The 19,663-nt window shown below is 44.9% G+C and overlaps 1 protein-coding gene across 1 annotated transcript in view; it reads left to right on the top strand.

Annotated features, from left to right (window-relative positions):
• The first annotated feature begins 910 nt into the window (after positions 1–910).
• The window catches only part of LOC142587792 (uncharacterized), a 49,676-nt gene continuing 30,923 nt past the window's right edge, over positions 911–19,663 (top strand). The window contains exon 1 of the mRNA XM_075699059.1: positions 911–1,122. Coding sequence (XP_075555174.1) covers positions 1,074–1,122 — 49 coding nt within the window. The 5' untranslated portion in view covers positions 911–1,073. The remainder of the gene's footprint in view (positions 1,123–19,663) is intronic.

The following is a 19,663-nucleotide window of genomic DNA, read 5'->3' as shown; positions in this document are numbered from 1 at the left end:
CATGCAGTGGCCATAATTATGCAACGATTACTTTCCGTTTTCATTACCATTGCCCGTCGTCATTCCATGGCAGGCGCCCGCACCTTCGTTATCGCCAGTCTCGGCAACTCACTGCGACAGGGTATCAGAATTGAATGTATAATTTAAGGAAAATAATACTTACGTAATGAGACCCACGAATTGCACAACGTGCGACGGAGGCATTTACAAAAACAAGATTTTCGCAATGAACCGCCGTAATGCAGGCCTACTAATATGCTCTTAGCATGAGCGAACAAGTTCTCGGGCAATTACCGTATCATTCACGTGCTCGTCCGTATAAAATTACGGGCAGCGCGCGGTCAGTGTCATAGCGTGGCTCTTTCGCAAGCGCGTACACTCTCCCCCCCCCTCCCCCTTTCTTTTTATTCTTCTCACCTTTCCTTTTGATCATCGTTAGGTTCGTTACGAACTATGCACTGCGGCAATTTGCGACAACTAACCTTCAGCGCACCGTTTACAAATACAAAATTACCTTTGGGTTGCGTTCGAAAGCGTTGCTACGCAGGGGTTTGTACAACTCACCTGCGGAACGCCAGCGCCAAGGACCAGCGAGTCAGGAAGAGGAAAGTGAAAGACGTCAAGAAAATGTAATAAAAGCACATACACTCACATACACGCACACACACACGCACACATACACACCCACAAAGAACAAAAATATCGCAAGCTCACAACAGTTCCTTCAGACAGATCTGTTCTCGAAAGAAAAAAAAAAAGCAAACAAATGCTTTTCTTTTTTTTTTTCCAGCAGAGGACCTTCACGCTTGTTCCCAGACACTTGATTGTCGCTAAATCCTTTCCTCTCTTCTTCTTTTTTCCTCTTCTTTCGTTCTACGTCGCTCCCGCCGAAGACGCGTCTGGCATTCACGTCAGCGCGTCCTTAGAGAGTAAAAGCGACCTTTCTTTTCTTTTCGCAACTTTCGGTGTCGCGGCTCGCGACCACCGGACGCTCCCGTGGGCTCCCGACGCAGAGAACGCTCGAAGATTAGGCGCGTGTTGGACCCCCGTCTCCGTTGGAAGACGCTGCCGTCATGAGTCGCTTACTTCTCCTCGGTGTCCTGCTGGGCGCTGCGATTTTCGGTGAGTGGCGCAGTAATGCGCGGAACTGTATTCCTCCCCCCTCCCCACTCTTTTTCCTCCCCCCCCACTTTTTTTTTTCTTGCTTCAAACATGTCGCTTACATGGGTGAACGCACATGGTCGCTGTGTCGGTTATACGCGGTACAGAGGGGGCCAAGTTTTGAACATTGCGTTGAATGCGAATGTTGGACTCGGGGGACAAGTACGTCTATTGGTCTCGAACGAAGGCGGAATCCCACACTGTAGAAAAAAAAATCTGAAAAAAATTTTAGAAGTCAAAAATAACATTGAGAATCTGATTGAAGACAGAGTTTTTCTCGACGTTAACAGAATTGGTCACTATAGGATAAAGAAATATCTCGTCATGAACAAACACTATGCCTAAAATAAACTTTATTCGTTTTATTATTATTAGTTTTTTTTCATCATCAGTGAACACAGTTGTGCCTAGCTTCCCGATCAGCGCAAGTGTCGGTAAACAAATCTAAATCTCATCTGAAGGGGCCTATTAGTTTTAATTTCGCAAAAAAAAAAAAAGATACAGCTGCTGAGCGGGCATATCGTGCACGGTACTCAGGACATTACTATCTATCTATATGTTTATACCAAGATGTATCGCATTGTATTGAGTGTCGCTTGTCGCTTCTTATACGTTAGTTTCAGAGTTATCTGTACGTGTGCGATATTTCGCAACCACATCTCAGCGCTTGACACTTTCGCACGGCATAAAAGGGGCAGTCATGAGAGTAATATATATTATGAGAGTAGTGTATATGAGAGTAGTGTATATTACACTACTTCCATAAGGAAGAGAACATTGTAACAATATTTTCTGTAAATTGACGAGAAAAGTCAAAAGAACACGACAGTGACACTACAAGAAGGAAGTTAATCTGTAAACGGACGAAAACAAGAAGAAGGAGCAGTGAAAAAGAAAACGAAGAAGAAGAAGAAGAAGAAGAAGAGGAGGAGGAGGAGGAGGAGGAGAACATCAACAGCGAAAACTTATGTCACAGGAATTGCCCAATTTTTCTGCATTATTAATTACCAAAACGTTTTTACAGTGTGATGAACATTTGTAGAAATGGCATTCAACTGCATCTCAACCGATATTATATTGAAGGTAGAAACACAGGAGAATCTATATAATAATTTTTGATAAGAGAAAAATAGGGAACTTCTATGGCTCTTGTCAATACACCCCCCCCCCCCAAAAGAAATAAAGCAATAGCGTAGGGCTATTTATTTACCAAAGAAAACGAGTACGTTTTAGCACGTCCTGTCCGCAAAGATTTCCCTAACTTTTGTTAGCAGAGAAAATAGAAAAGGCAACAAAAACTCAGTCACGAGATAAATCTTCTAAGCAGAAACGTTGAATTAGCGGATATTGCGTTATACCGATAACCGGAAAGTTGAGTAAGCATCAAAGCAAATTATGAACAATGCTACTTCGACAGTGCAAAGTACTACTAAATGTCACCATTGCCAGCTAAACTTGATGGCAAGTTTAAAAGTAGCTTAGTTTTTAGCAAATACTTACAAACCATACACTGCTGCAAAAAAAATAAAAATTGACCGTAGCTGGTGTTTTTAAACATACGAATCATGGGCACACAGTCAGACACGTGTAAACGCGAATCACACCATAATTTTCCCGGGTGTGATTAACGCTCCTTTTTGGCAATGACTTACTACTCCCACTATTCCTCACCACTCTGACTGCAGTAATAGTTCGGATGACAGCAGCAAAAAAGCTTACATATATAAGCAAACATCGCACGACTGATTTTTCGAAATATGCGATACACATGCTAGGCGATACGCCATGCAGGTTGACATCTGCAGGTTATCAGGAAAATTGTTATTTTTCTCTGACTATTCGAAGAGAATAATTCCCCGAAATTTAGAACAAAGTGAAATTAGGCGTTCTCTTTTTTAGGGACGGTATTAGACCGCGCACCTTCTTCAGATGTTACAAGGAGGGCATTATGTGGTGCGCGGATCCTTTTCTGTGTTTTTATTTGTTTCGCGTTATGTACTCTCGGTATATTGATAGTGTTCATGCGTTTGAACCTTACTTTATCCTATTTCTTTTTCAACCTCGCGCTTAGTGATGACGGTAGATCATCAACCATTTCTTCATTTTATATTTTTTTCGTGTTAGTCAGCGTGTCTTGCGAGTAATTTTCGTTTCTAGTAGCACCTCAGCTCACGTAGAAGTGTGATGAAGTATGCGGGAAGCACCTCTTCACTTGCTCGCCTAGCTAAATATATCTTCGGAAAGAAACAGTGTTCAAGCCCAATGGAACGGGTTTTGAAAACTTAAACCACAAAAATGTTAAAAACAGTTGCGACAACAGGAGGTACTTCAATTTTTACGGGTGTCGGCATACGATTCTAATTCTGGGCTTGTTATCTCCTGATGCTTCATCCAACTGTCAAGCCAATCAAGGAAAGTTAATATATCATGTGAATTTAGTGACTGAAAAACTGAACCGTAAAGGAAGTTTCCGCTCTCTGAGGCTTTATTTGCGAAATGGGCAGATCATTTTGGTCCTTCTTTTTGTCACATGTCCACAAAGACAACCCATCACTTATCGTACATTATCTTAAGTACAAACTTGAACTGAGTTGTCCGACCTGCGAAATACAACCTATGAAATATTCGCACTGAAATTCTGTCGCGAAATGCACTCATGCTATACTTAATTTTGTGCCGATATTCGCAAGAACGATTTTTCGAGACAGTGTTAAGTTGAACGCAAACAAATTTTTTTGTTACTTTAGGCGGTGTACTTCAAAATCGCTGTGCCGGCCTCAGGATTCCTACTATCTGGACATACCTCGACCACTCACCAGCTTCAATTTCGCACTTGCGACATACGTACCCTAAAGTAATTATTCAAACCTGGATTTTTCTTATTTCGGAACACACACGTAAATAGTTTAGTGTCCGTGATGCGCTATCCTAGGTGACATAATCGAATGGGTGCAAAATAGGCTGCTCCTTTGCGACTCGCGAGCACTGCTGCACTCTGCACTTTTTGTGCAAGAAGAATGAACTGTGCGACCATCTTTGAGTGCGCGGTGAACGTTGTTGTGTGGGCGGGCGCGCTTAACGTGTTCTTCCTTTTAAACCGATTAGTATTCTTTGCCTACTTCAGGCTGTTAATCTATCTATCCACTCCGGAAATTTGGACCACTTGGGGTTCTTTAACGTGCACTTAAATCTATCTATCTATCTATCTATCTATCTATCTATCTATCTATCTATCTATCTATCTATCTATCTATCTATCTATCTATCTATCTATCTATCTATCTATACTATCTATCTATCTATCTATCTATCTATCTATCTATCTATCTATCTATCTATCTATCTATCTATCTATCTATCTATCTATCTGTCTGTCTGTCTGTCTGTCTGTCTGTCTGTCTGTCTGTCTGTCTGTCTGTCTGTCTGTCTATCTATCTATCTATCTATCTATCTATCTGTCTGTCTGTCTGTCTGTCTGTCTGTCTGTCTGTCTGTCTGTCTGTCTGTCTGTTCTCCAACGCCGGCTTAGTGACCCAAGTTGTCTAACAGCTTCGACGGTTAGCTACGTGCTCGTTGTCGTGAATCCGTCGTGGTCGTTCCGTCGTCGTAATTCCAGCTTCATCCTCTCATTCTCGTCATGACGTCGCCTTTCTACGCCGATTCAGTGGCTCATGTTGCCTAATAGTTCGGGTCACTAGGGACGAGTGAAAGAATTGTATTGGAGGTCCGGCGAGGACGCGAACTCGCCGCGCACCCGGCTAGTCCCACGTCGGGAGCGGCAGGTCTAGCCCACTGGCCCGGTCGCGGGCACGCCTGACAGCCAGGATTTGCACGTCTAGAGTGGGGCTACGCAGAAGCGAGTCCCATCACTCCTCCTCGCTGAAATTGGGGTATCTCGACCCACACTCCCAGAGCATGTGTGTTAGAGTGGAAGTAAGCCCGCAGGACGGACAGGCGTCGTCGCGATTTACATCGACGTGATAACTGCAACAACTTCATGCAATAACTTGATGTAGGACGGCCAGACACGGATATGTGCCGGTCTGTAACAGTCTAAGAGAAACGGATTGCGCCCTATTCAGCTTGGGGTGAGGGGGTGGAAAGGCCCTACATGTAGAAGAATTTCATAACCTTGTTGTGAGTAGCTTGCGGCCATGATTCCGTCGTGTTCGTTGCGTCATTGTCATTCCAGCTCTGTCTCCTGACTCTCGTCATGCCCTTGTCTTCAAGCAATCGTCGTCATACGGTCGTCAAGCATTGACTTTCATACCTTCATCGTGATGCCGTCGCAGCACTTCCATCGTCGTCACTACAGCTTCACCATCCGATTCTCATCATGCCATCGTCATCACACCATCGTCGTCACACAGTCTTCCTTATACAGTCGTCGTCCCACCATCGTCCTCATACATTTGACGTCATCCCCCTGTCTTTATACTGTTCTCCTGCAACCATCGCCATCACGTCATCGTCATATAGTCGCCCCCATGCATCTGTCGTGTTACCGTTGCTGTCATGCTGCCGTGGCCCTGCATATGCATCGTCGTCGTTCCGGCTTCGTCGTCCGGTTGTCATCATACCGTCGACGTCACGCCATGGTCCGTCCTCCCGTTGTCCTGATGCCGTCTTAGTCATGCAGTCATCGTTACACCATCGCGATCATTTCGGAATCGCCATCTCATCGCTACGTTGTCGTTGTCATACCGCCTGTGCCTTTCCATCGTCATCGTTCTTTTTTTCCTGATTCCTTCGACGTTACTACCTTGTGCTAATGCCGTCATGCTCGTGAGTGCCATAGCAAAGTGGCGCATATCGCACATAGCTGACGCAACGTTAGTATCAGAATTACCACTACAGATTTTAAATAAACGTCACTTAAGCCGTACGGCGTGTCGCTAATTCGTTGAACGCTAATCGAATTTCTGTCTACAGTCATCGTAAGATTTGTTTTGCCGTAATTTTCCTTCTTGCTTTTCATTTTCATGCGATTAGCATTCTTAGCCGACGTCACACACTTTTGGCGAGCTGCTATCTGCTATTTTCCCCCGGTTGTGCCATACTACGAGCACCACGTGGCAACCACGACGCGACGGGAGCTGCCATACTGCATGCACCACGTGGCTACTACGAGGCGACGGCAGTTCCCACTTCTCCGCGATGAATCAAGAATTCGACACGGGGGGCGACTTCAAGAAGCGCCCAGCCATCTCCGCGGCGTCCAGCCATCTCCGCGACGAATCAAGAATTCGACGCGGATGACGTCATCGCCCTGCCCCGCCTGGTTCCTGCCGACGAGAACTCGCCCAAACTGGTTCCTGCCGACGAGGGGTCGCCGAAGGGATTTTAGGGCGAACCGGTCCATTCTGAGCGGGGAGAGTCGCTTCCAGCCGCCCAGTCGGTCTGATGCGCTCTTACTGCTTGTTACGCTATCATCAACTATCTGTAAATATTGTATAAAGTTTTTCGTTTCTTCTTCGTCTGCGGAAAGAGTCCGTCTTTCTTCCTCCACCCCGAAGTCACAACACCCCTCAAATGTCGCTCTGGGTGGCTAAACCAAAAAGGAAATGACATGTCCGTCAGATGAAATAGAGAACGCGCGCCCTTGTAGCTGACAGATTCTTGAAAGTTTAATGCCTAAAAAAGACGCGTATGCAGTAGCGCCGCATTTTTTATTTTTTTAAGTCAAATACAAAGTCGATAAAATGGGTCCGGAAGTTTTGGGGGAAAAGCTGTCCAGGACCAAATGTCACCGATATCAGCAAGAGTAGTTATGGTAGCAGTGATTGAATCGCGACTAGCTGAAGAGGGAACGGACGCACAGAAATTTTTTTTATTGAGATAAGCAACTGCGAGGTTGCCAGCCCGGGCTCAGGCCACCCGGGCATTATGTGCGGTGAAGCATAGCCTTTCCACCGCCGCCCGGGCTCGCTGGATTTCCCATAGTTGGTCATGTAGTCAGAGATCTTAGCCATCGCTCCTCGAGAAGGTCCGGTTTTATGTTGTCCTCTACATATATTGCTCTGATCTCTGTGCATTTCCACGCGTGCCATGTCAGTGTGTTCGTGCTTGCAGAGGTTGCAGCTCGCTCCTGGGTATTGTGTGGAATTTACTCCGTTTAAGTGTGCTGGCTTTCGGAAGGTTCTGGTTTGCAACCTTCTCCAATCTGTTTCCTTAGACCTTTTGAGTTGTTTGTGCGGTTGTGGGTATGCTTCTCTTTGTTTCGTATAGTGTGCCAGTATGCCTTGGTACGTGACCAGTCTGTCCCTGTTGTGTTGTATTGCTACTTCGTTGTCGCCGCCTCCTCCGTGTTCTCCATCGCCTCCGCCGCCGTCCTCCCCACTTCCCCGGGGGTTGCGGGGTGTTGGGCCGTCACTGTCCGAGCCGCGATGGGTTAGTTCTCGCGCGGCTCGGTGGGCCATCTCGTTGAGGTTGGGAGGGGTGCTCGGGCATTCTGTGCTTACTTCTCCCATATGTGCCGGGATCTATTTGAGGTATTTGGGTGTGATTTTGCCATTCTTGAAGGAGAACAAACATTGAGAAAGAAAAACCGTTTTTTTTTCTCACTTAGAACGAGACTGTTTGATTTAATTCAGCTAAAACGAAATTCCTATAATCAATATTATGTAAGTGTATATGGCGAGGAAAGAAAAGACAACTCTCTTTTACTTAATCATTTAAGACAAATACCTCTTTTTCAGCGCCTGTTATAAAAAGGGGCGTTTACACCGCTGTCAATTGTAGTACGATTAGGCTGTTGACGCGGGCAGATAGGCGCGCTCTTAAAGTTCACCTTCTAGTATACAGCCCCTTTACACGCTGTGCTGTTTGGCTTGTCAAAAATAACCCTCTGCATGGGTGCGATTTCGACACCCGTAACAGCTGACCTTTTTCTGCATCGGTTTCCGTGCTAAAAGCTCAAAACGCCCATCGACTCGAACTGCGGGGCATTTGATAATGCAACTCTAAGGCAGGCAAAAAAAAAGATAATAGAAAAAAATTCACGCCTTTGCCAACAAAAATGACGTCACTTTTTTTTTTTTAATGGATATGGCGCCACATTATCTTTTTCTTCTGCTGGAAGTGGAAGATGAGATGAATACATATATATAGAAAAGCATCAGTCATAGCTCTCGAAGTATAATATAATATAATATAGAATATCTCTCGAAGATAGCTATTCCGGCGGCTAGCTTCCCACGCTATGCGTGCCGTCCTCGCACCTGTTAAAGCTTTTCCTAGACGCTAGAGCTACACTATTCCTGCGCAACCTTGAGCGATCGGAAAGCGCGTTTTCCACGCCTGGCCGGCGGAGAGGGGAGGCTTCGTTCCGGCCGCGAAGCTCTCCACATCCCCGTAAGGAGCCTGGTGGTGGTCTCGTGCTGACGATGCCCTCTCGGTGAGCGCATATTTCCCCCCTAATCTTTTAAGAGATTCAATACATACAAGCATTTGTCTCGCAAACCAGATTTATTTCAAGGGAATTTTCCACGTCTCAATTATTTCTCTCGTCGTATTCGAGTGCTCATTGCCGTGTTATAGTTTGTTAACGAAGCTTCCCCTCAAGTCTAAATATTGTAAGGCAGTTTGTCGTGTGCGTATCATGGCCACGCATGCTTATATCGCCTTTCCGTTTCTCTACCACGGTTGCGCCTTAAAACCACGGCGCTGCAAGTTTGCTTTCTTTTCCTTCCCTCTTCTCCGCCCTTAAACTGGCTCTCTTAACTACTACACGCAGAGGCAAGAAACAGCGCGCGCTTTAGATCCTATAGATGAGATGAATATTTACAATTATTATTAGGGTTATAATTATATTCGAGTGCTGATTGCCGTGTTATAGTTTGTTAACGAAGCTTCTCCTCAAGTCTAAATATTTTAAGGCAGTTTTCCTAGTCTCTAAAGCCGCTCGAGTTCACGCTGCTCCTCTGGCGGCCATTTTTCCAAGAAATTATGCCTTCCAACCACTCAGAAGCAAAAATCGACTGTCGCGGACAACACCAGCCCCTTTCCACATAAGTATGAGGCTCGGAGCAGGAGCTATGGCGCTTGAAAGTAACCGCTGGCTTGACGAACCAACCGACTGAGCTACCTTTCCGGGCAACATTGAAGGATCAAGAGTTCAAATCACAAGTTATGTTCCTTTTTTTTCCCCCTTTTTTTTCTTTTTTTTAATGTCTTTTCCTTCATTTTATCACTGTACGGAAACCCTCCTAAAAGAAAATTATATATCCTCAATTATGTGTGGCCACACATGTGCAGGTCATAAATACCAGGTTCTCTAGCCGAGTGCCATCCATGCGGTATAACCGAGCTCAGATTGGCCCACCTTGACTGATCAAATAGGGCACCACTGTAGGTTAAATGAGGCGTACAACTCCTGCGGGACCCGCCGTGGTTGCTCAGTGGTCATGGTGTTAGACTGCTGAGCACGAGGTCGCAGGATCGGACCCCGGCCACGGCGGCCGCATTTCGATGGGGGCGAAATGCGATAACACCCGTGTACTTAGAATTTGGTGCACGTTAAAGAACCCCAGGTGGTCGAAACTTTCGGAGTCCTCCACTAAGGCGTGCATAATCAGAAAGTGGTTTTGTCACGCAAAACCCCATTCTCCAATTTTTAATTTAACTCCTGCGGGGACGGTAGAGTATCCGTCTCCAGTGCAAAAGGACCGTGATTCAAATCCCGGTGCAGCGCAATTCTCCACCGGAAAATACAAAAAAAAACGTGTGTTGAGAAAATTGCACAAACAGGCCTGGAGTGCGGCCTGATCCCGGTGACCAGAACCGGTAACGCACTCTCTCACCAGAGCAGGATTGGCCACCCTGGTGCAGTACTGGGCCACAACCTCCTATATGAATACAACAATCAAACCCCGGCCCTCAGTCCCCAGCAGCCGCGAAGCAACTGACCACGGCGGCGGTCAGATCTGTGACGCTGCAGAGGGTGCTAAGAATACCTGGCTCCGGACAGGCCGCCATTGGAATCTGAACCTGGCAACGTTTAACGTTAGGACGCTATCTAGCGAGGCGAGTCTAGCAGTGTTATTGGAGGAATTAGAGGGTAGTAAATGGGATATAATAGGGCTCAGTGAGGTTAGGAGGACAAAAGAAGCATATACAGTGCAAAAAAGCGGGCATGTACTGTGTTACCGGGGCTTAGCAGAGAGACGAGAACTAGGAGTCGGATTCCTGATTAATAAGGAAATAGCTGGTAACATACAGGAATTCTATAGCATTAACGAGAGGGTGGCAGGTCTTGTTGTGAAGCTTAATAAGAGGTACAAATTGAAGGTGGTACAAGTCTATGCCCCTACATGCAGTCATGATGACCAGGAAGTCGAAAGCTTTTATGAAGACGTGGAATCGGCGATGGGTAAAGTCAAAACAAAATACACTATACTGATGGGCGACTTCAATGCCAGGGTAGGCAAGAAGCAGGCTGGAGACAAGTCAGTGGGGGAATATGGCATAGGCTCTAGGAATAGCAGAGGAGAATTATTAGTAGAGTTTGCAGAACAGAATAATATGCGGATAATGAACACCTTTTTCCGCAAGCGGGTTAGTCGAAAGTGGACGTGGAGGAGCCCGAATGGTGAGACTAGAAATGAAATCGACTTCATACTCTGCGCGAACCCTGGCATCATACAAGATGTAGACGTGCTCGGCAAGGTACGCTGCAGTGACCATAGAATGGTAAGAACTCGAATTAGCCTAGACTTGAGGAGGGAACGGAAGAAACTGGTACACATGAAGCCAATCAATGAGTTAGCGGTAAGAGGGAAACTAGAGGAATTCCGGATCAAGCTACAGAATAGGTATTCGGCTTTAACTCAGGAAGAGGACCTTAGTGTTGCAGCAATGCACGACAATCTCATGGGCATCATTAAGGAGTGCGCAATAGAAGTCGGTGGTAACGCCGTTACACAGGAAACCAGTAAGCTATCGCAGGAGACGAAAGATCTGATCAAGAAACGCCAATGTATGAAAGCCTCTAACCCTACAGCTAGAATAGAACTGGCAGAACTTTCTAAGTTAATCAACAAGCGTAAGACAGCGGACATCAGAAACTATAATATGGATAGAATTGAACAGGCTCTCAGGAACGGAGGAAGCCTAAAAACAGTGAAGAAGAAACTAGGAATAGGCAAGAATCAGACGTGTGTGTTAAGAGACAAAGCTGGCAATATCGTTACCAATATGGATGAGATAGTTCAAGTGGCTGAGGAGTTCTATAGAGATTTATACAGTACCAGTGGTACCCACGACGATAGTGGAAGAGAGAATAGCCTAGAGGAATTCGAAATCCCACAGGTAACGCCAGACGAAGTAAAGAAAGCCTTAGGAGCTATGCAAAGGGGGAAGGTGGCTGGGAAGGATCAGGTAACAGCAGATTTGTTGAAGGATGGTGGTCAGATTGTTCTAGAGAAACTGGCCACCTTGTATACGCAATGCCTCATAACCTCGAGCGTACCGGAATCTTGGAAGAACGCTAACATAATCCTAATCCATAAGAAAGGGGACGCCAAAGACTTGAAAAATTATAGACCGATCAGCTTACTGTCCGTTGCCTACAAAGTATTTACTAAGGTAATCGCAAATAGAATCAGGAACACCTTAGACTTCTGTCAACCAAAGGACCAGGCAGGATTCCGTAAAGGCTACTCAACAATAGACCATATTCACACTGTCAATCAAGTGATAGAGAAATGTGCAGAATATAACCAACCCTTATATATAGCTTTCATTGATTACGAGAAAGCGTTTGATTCAGTCGAAACCTCAGCAGTCATGGAGGCATTACGGAATCAGGGTGTAGATGAGCCATATGTAAACATACTGGAAGATATCTATAGCGGCTCCACAGCCACCGTAGTCCTCCACAAAGAAAGTAACAAAATCCCTATAAAGAAAGGCGTCAGACAGGGAGATACGATATCTCCAATGCTATTCACAGCATGTTTACAGGAGGTATTCAGAGGCCTGGAGTGGGAAGAATTGGGGATAAAAGTTGATGGAGAATACCTTAGCAACTTGCGATTCGCTGATGATATTGCCTTGCTTAGTAACTCAGGAGACCAATTGCAATGCATGCTCACTGACCTGGAGAGGCAAAGCAGAAGGGTGGGTCTGAAAATTAATTTGCAGAAAACTAAAGTATTGTTTAACAGTCTCGGAAGAGAACAGCAGTTTACGATAGGTAGCGAAGCACTGGAAGTGGTAAGGGAATGCATCTACTTAGGGCAGGTAGTGACCACGGATCCGGATCATGAGACTGAAATAACCAGAAGAATAAGAATGGGCTGGGGTGCGTTTGGCAGGCATTCTCAAATCATGAACAGCAGGTTGCCACTATCCCTCAAAAGGAAAGTATATAACAGCTGTGTGTTACCAGTACTCACATATGGGGCAGAAACCTGGAGGCTTACGAAAAGGGTTCTGCTGAAATTGAGGACGACGCAACGAGCTATGGAAAGAAGAATGATGGGTGTAACGTTAAGGGATAAGAAAAGAGCAGATTGGGTGAGGCAACAAACGCGGGTAAGCGACATCTTAGTTGAAATCAAGAAAAAGAAATGGGCATGGGCAGGACATGTAATGAGGAGGGAAGATAACCGATGGTCATTAAGGGTTACGGACTGGATTCCAAGGGAAGGGAAGCGTAGCAGGGGGCGGCAGAAAGTTAGGTGGGCGGATGAAATTAAGATGTTTGCAGGGACAACATGGCCACAATTAGTACATGACCGGGGTAGTTGGAGAAGTATGGGAGAGGCCTTTGCCCTGCAGTGGGCGTAACTAGGATGATGATGATGATGATGATGATGATGATGATGATGATGATGATGATGATGGAAGTGGTCACACGTCACGCAGATGGCGCTAAGACCCATGAACTGCCGATGAACCGCCACGTTTTGAACGTATGAGCTTCTATAGAAGCTTCGCCACCGGGTGCATTTACCTTGTAGGATATGCCAAATGCCAACTCTGCAGTCCAAGCGGGACAAGACCGGCTGACTTTTCGTGGAGGCTTCCTTGTGGCCCCCAAACGTAGTGACTCTATGGTACGTTGTGGCGCTGCAGGCGCTGGGTGTGTCATTGCGATTAAAATTCGTAGCACCTTTCCAACCCCCTTTACCCCTTCCTTCCCCGCTGCAGATCGTAAAAAGTATCTTCAGCAATACGGTGTGTCGTCACATTGCTTGAATGCTAATCGGATTAACGTGTGACATTCATCGTGGAACAGCTTCTGCCGCAGCTCGCTCATGTGAAGTCATACCAAGTGAACACTGACGCAAGTAAGTTTCCACAGCACTCGCGCCGTCACGTCAAATGCCGTACACACACACACACACACACACACACACACACACACACACACACACACACACACACACACACACACACACACACACACACACACACACACACACACACGCACACGCACATGCACACGCACACGCACACACACACACATACACACACACACACACACACACACAGTGGAAGTGGAAGTATGCCTCATTCGAGTACACCATATGCATAGTGTAAGCGTGAGCCTATGTTTTTTTTTTAAAGAGGACATGCTGTCCATGTCTTCTTCCCACCATTTACATCTTGCGCCACAAAACATTGACAAATATGCACTAACTAGCCTAACATCTTCCTCCGCTCTAGTTTATTCCAGCGGAATTCGGTAGGAATTGAAATAGGAGTTTATATTAGCTATAGTAAAATTTTTTATCAGTTTCTTGTTAGGCCACAGGGAATTGCATTGGGCATACATCTTTAAGTATTTTAAGTATTGAAGTATTTATTCGGTTCACCGTCAATTAGGACTGTTTGCCCATAAAGCTTTCTGGCCTTGTAAGTAGCAGCAAGTTCATGCATATAAGTTTTTTGTTGAACTTTGTTTAGGATTGGTACCTAAAAGCTATTTGAACCAGAACTGAGCTCGTGTATAGCATGCTCAGTCACGGTGTCTCCACACGACGACGACGATGATGATGAGAATGATGATGATCCACATTTATGGCACGTGCCCACAGAGGGGGAATAGGCCAAAAATCGGATGGCAAGTACATGTAGAGACACAACACACTATGGAACGCTACTATACGATTAGTGACAAGAAGATAAATCTTGAATAAGACGCTCAATGCAAACGTAACCCTCTGCTATAGCCATAAACAATGTCACAAGTCACATTAGTACTGAGAATAATGCAAATATGTTAATTTAAGAGGTGCACTACCAGTTTTTACGGGATGCATGACAAGTTGCTCCGTATCTGTGTTGTTAATTCGTGTTCGTTCCTGCTCTGTAAGAACGCTGCCGACACAATAATAACCAATGCGTATATTTGTAAGAAATATTTCAGTTCTCCTAATCATGCAGCTCATCACCTATAAGAGCTTAATTTCCTAACCAGTTAACTTTTTGCAGTCATTTAGACTGACTTGAAATGGCCTAAATATTCATGCAACAGGTTCCAATAATTTTTCTGCAATGCTTGCGCCCTATTTCCAGAAAGAAGTATATAAATTGAGAGAATTTAAGAACAGTAAGTCTTAATTCGTGACTGTAGGGGATAAACTACAAAGTTGCACAGAGACTTGCGTGCGCGTTCCATTAAAGTAATTCAGCAGTCCACCCTCCATGTTCCGTCCGCCATGGATAAATTGTTTAATGTTTTTGTTGGAATGTCAAGCGATCATATACTACTGTGCATAGCTCTGCAAACGCTTTATAACTGAAAGGGTGCTAACGGAATACTGACACGGCAGTTAAACGATAGTTTATGTACGCGCTCTAAACCACACGAAAAAATATTGGCAAGTAGCTTGCTAAATAATTTACTATAAAACTTGTTCCTGCGAACCAGGGGCCGAACTCGCAATGCTTTTCCTTCGTAAGTGCTCAGTACTATTACTTGTGCGCTCTCGCCAATGGTATGTCCGGAATCAGGATTAGATAGAATGTTCTCTTAAGAACGATAGCAGCGTGATAGCTTTTCTTTCTCTCTCTGTGTGTGTGTGAATATGCGCCGAGTTTCGGTTTCGTAGCGCAGCGGTGCATGCATGCGTCATGGCGTCATGATAAGTGAGGGTAAAACCCCTCCATACACGTTTCCGCGGACCAGGTTAAGTACCGCCCGTGAGTACCGCCAACTTGCCCTCCTCCTCCACACTCCTCTCCCATTCACCCCCTTAGCTTCCGGCGCCAAGCGGAACTTACGTAGCTGCAGCTTCCTGTTCCGAGTGGAAGTGACGTATTGTTTTTTAGCGTTGTTTACTTTCGCGTCGCTGGAGAGGCTTTAATTGCACCAGCTGCGGTTGAAACTGTGAATGCGATTCCATCGAAGAACCACCGCCTATTGTAACCAGCGATCTGCTCGTGTTCGCTGCTTCGCGTCAACCTGCGACCGGTTGTGGCACGAGCGACAACGTACAGTGGAATGTAGTGCCCGGGCGCTTGGAGACCACTGCCGTTTTTCGTGCATTCGGAAAACAGTGACCGCGAACTACTACTTCAACGGAATACAACAAGCTGGTCCTCTTTGCATTCTTCTTATGGTGACTGCCACAGCTTGAGGGCATCCAGAAAAGGCGGGCCGCTGCGTTCCTGCGTATATTTATTTTGACAACGTCATTACACGCTTAGCCTAAAGCCTGTTTCACATGATGCGATTTTCGTCGCACCGGAAGTGCGATTTCCGTCGTTTGCGATGAAAATCGCAGTCGCAGTGCCGACCCCCCGATTTTCGGCTGCGACCAACCGGTTGGTCGCACAGTCGCACCGTCGCACCGATCGCTGCGATTTTCCGTCGAAATTGCGCGGAGAGCTGTCAACGGAGCTATTCCGCCGGTTTGTTTTGGAAAATGGCGTCTCGCACGACAAGTGCAATGCGCGGAGAGGTGGATCGTCGAATTCGGTACGTACGCGAAGGGAGAATAAAAAACTTGTACCGCAGATTGCATTCTCCGATTGCTATGCGTTTGTTGACACGCTACACAGCAAATGAAGTGCATTTTCACGTTTGCTTCGTACGCCTTTGGGAGTTCTCAGTGCTAGGAGGTGTTCGAACCCCAGCAGACGACGAGGTCGTCACAATTTTCTTTTGCTGAGTAGCATGCAGAAATCGCGCTTACAAAGCAGCTTGAATTACTTCAAACTTGGCAAGGGCAAATGACAAGACAGCAAAGTACCCGAAGTTTCAACGTTGCGCTGAACGCGGTACCGTTCAGTTGCATTTTCTTGTCGGTTTTCAAGCACGAATTTCCCGATGCATCTTGAAAGCTTATCTTGCCTCTTATTAAATTTGACAGAGCGAAAGTGTAGGCTATCGTAATGAATTTGCTACGATAGCATTAAATCCGTGGCTTTAATAAAACATTACATGCACGTCAAGTTGCACCTCTTCTCTGGATATTTTTTTTTTCTTGCACAGAAACCAATAAACATTGACTATGTTGCGGACTTTGTATCCTTACTGCATCTGTATGAACACATGCTCTGCAAGGTACTTAACTGTACAGCTAGTAGATTAAGTAAATTGCTTGCTATAATGGCACAGTGACAACGTACCCTCCTGCACAATTATGTAGAACTCGTGCAACAATGCGAAAAGCAGGCAAATGGCCTGTTCTAGTGGGGATAAAACAGTATAAAACGACACGCTGAAGAAAAGTAAATCAAAACTGTGCAGTGAAGTCAGCCAGTACAAGCAGTTCTTGCACGTTCACGGCTGATCAAGTGTGCAGAAACATTCATGCCTTACATGTTTCTAGTAAGTTTCTAATAAGTTTGTGATCACATATATTAGTGTGTAAAACCATATAACGATATCCGCTGCGATTACTATCTTTATAAATAATGAAATACCATGCTACTTGCAAGAACATATATCACCCGAGGATTTTAGAACAAATTTCTGCATTTCAACTATACACAATATGTGGTTTATTCAATAAAATAACACAAACTGGGCTTTTTTGCAATGACAAACTTATTCCAAACTTTACTTACATACAGGCAAGAAAAAAAATTATAGACAGAAATATTGTTCTTCAATTTGCTCACCTGCCACTGTGGCTATAGCATTCTGCTGCTAACACAAGGCGAGGGGTTGTTTTGCCAGCCATGAAAGTCGCATTTCAATGGGAGTCATAGGTGAAAAAAAAAGCTCTTGCACTTAGATTTAGTTCATCACCTTTTATTGAACCCTTACACTTCAATATACTATTGCATAGGGGGGCATGCTTATGCAAAATCTAACACCAATAGAAAGCAAAGGGCAGAATTGTAAAACAACCATGTTTCGTGATAATTCGAGTGTGTAAATATTCATTGCATCAATATGTATTGTTCAACAGCACTGCACAAATAAGCATGATCAGGTATAGCAAGTACTCTGTCAGGAAGCTGGTTCTACAGATGTATAATATCAAGGCATGAATGCTCATACTACATATACGTTGCACACATAGCACAAAGAAAACCTTTTTCAAGAGTTGTCCCTTCTGGCAGATATGAGTGGGCCATAAGCAGCAGGAACTTTATTGCAGGACATTGTGTAATACCGCTTATGAAAGAATGAAGAGAGTTAAGAGGCTTTTAACAGGAGTACCTCATGCTGCTCTAATAAGAGGAACGATGAACAAAAACATTTTTGGTAGAGCACTTAAACAGTAACTTTCTGAAAGGCAGAAAATTCCAGGTGAGAGTTGGAGGTACATTTGGCCCACACATACCAACAACACGGGCATACTACAAGAAACACTACAGCCTATGGTGTATTACAGTCTATGGGAAAGCTATCTTATGCAGAAATCAAGAATGATGCAACAAGCCCTCGACAACACTTCAGACTTTCTTGGCCGGTCTGGCCTCTCGCTTTCTGATAAGTCAGCTCATATCAACGTCGAAAAAAAAAGAAAGACTAGAATCAAGAACTGCCCCAGATTGCACATTGTGATCCACATAGCTGGACAAGTATGCCCACAAGACAACATCCACAAATCCTCAGCCAGTGTAAGCCCATGACGGCAGAGCCAGCACGTGGGTGAAACAATTATGCAATGCCTGGACGCAACTTCCACACCTGGTGAAAAGAATAATCTCGAAATAATGGGGGTGGACAAGTGGATACTATAGAAAATCGCAGATGCTGTGCTTGTGTCCAAGGTATGGTACGGTATGAATTACCAGCAGCACACAAAAAAGACAACTCGTCGAATACAGGCATCAGGTAGTAATAACAGGTCTTTCCAACTTTACCATGCTTGAAGACCTCTATGAGAAAGAGCTAACGAACAAGCACCTAGACAGTAGAGTTGCAGCCTGCAGCACAAATTCTTTGTCTCAAGAGCTCAGAACCTCGTCCCAAGATACTATGCCAGCTAGCATATGAGATGCAAAGACGACTACCCCTCCCTTCAGAAACACAACCTCGGGAGTGCCAGAACTTGAAACACAACAGGCCCATACCGTGGAATATGGGGGCAAACAATTAAGCCAGGAGACTATATGCAACTGCCAAACACACAGAGGAGGTTGCTAATCATGAAGATGCAAGCAAACATAAGGCACATATGGCATGGCAATAGCAGTGTAACAGTAGTATGACACTACATAAAGCTAAACCCTATATAAGTGAGTACCATTCCAGGTCATCCTACACCTAGAAAAGCTGAACTGAAAGCAATCAAAGCAGCACTTGTAGTGCAGATTACACCCTGCACAACACCCTGCATGGATTCACTAGAAACTATTTGGGCCTGCACATCACACAAGATTGTCAGGAAAATCAGGAGATTGACACGCGACTTGCAAGCACATGGCCAGAAATTAAATTACAGGATACATAACCGTGCAGATATTCCAGGACACAAGCAGGCTTATAAGCCCGACATAATAACTGAAAACTAGATGACTTTGTGTGTAATCATTATTAACTAAAGTGCAACAGATTGACAACAGACAAGAACGAAGTGCTCTGTGTGTTCACTTCGTTCCTGTCCATCGTATTTCTGTTGCACTATAGTTAATTACTATAGATTGTAACACCATAACTTGATACAAACATGCACACTATAGGATGCAGACAAATGCTCAGGACAAACTCCAGAATGTTTGCATCCTGATACTTATGAAAGTGAACGGTTTCATTCCATGGCTGTCAATGAGACGGAGAGAAAACTTGATTGTGTTCGTGGAACAAAAATGCATTGATAAGCTTAGACATATAGTCATTGCTTAACACTTTCGAAATGAATAATTATAGCTTGCTATCGACATTGAAGCAGCCTTTGGACAGCAAGAAAAGGAATCAGTTTTTCCAGCTCTGAACATCGAATTGCAGGAAATGCAAGCAGACACAAAATTCTGCCAATATAATCTGTTTAGGAATACCAAATTGGAATAAACATGGAGGCTTGCACTTGTACTTTCTCTGGCTGAGCAATCTAGTTTGAAATGACTCCCATAAGCATGTCGTAACAATGTT

The sequence above is a fragment of the Dermacentor variabilis genome, chromosome 7 (assembly GCF_050947875.1).
Source record: "Dermacentor variabilis isolate Ectoservices chromosome 7, ASM5094787v1, whole genome shotgun sequence".
NCBI lineage: Eukaryota > Metazoa > Arthropoda > Arachnida > Ixodida > Ixodidae > Dermacentor > Dermacentor variabilis.
The sequence above is the reverse complement of the archived record's forward strand: the minus strand, read 5'-3'. Positions and strand labels throughout refer to the sequence as shown.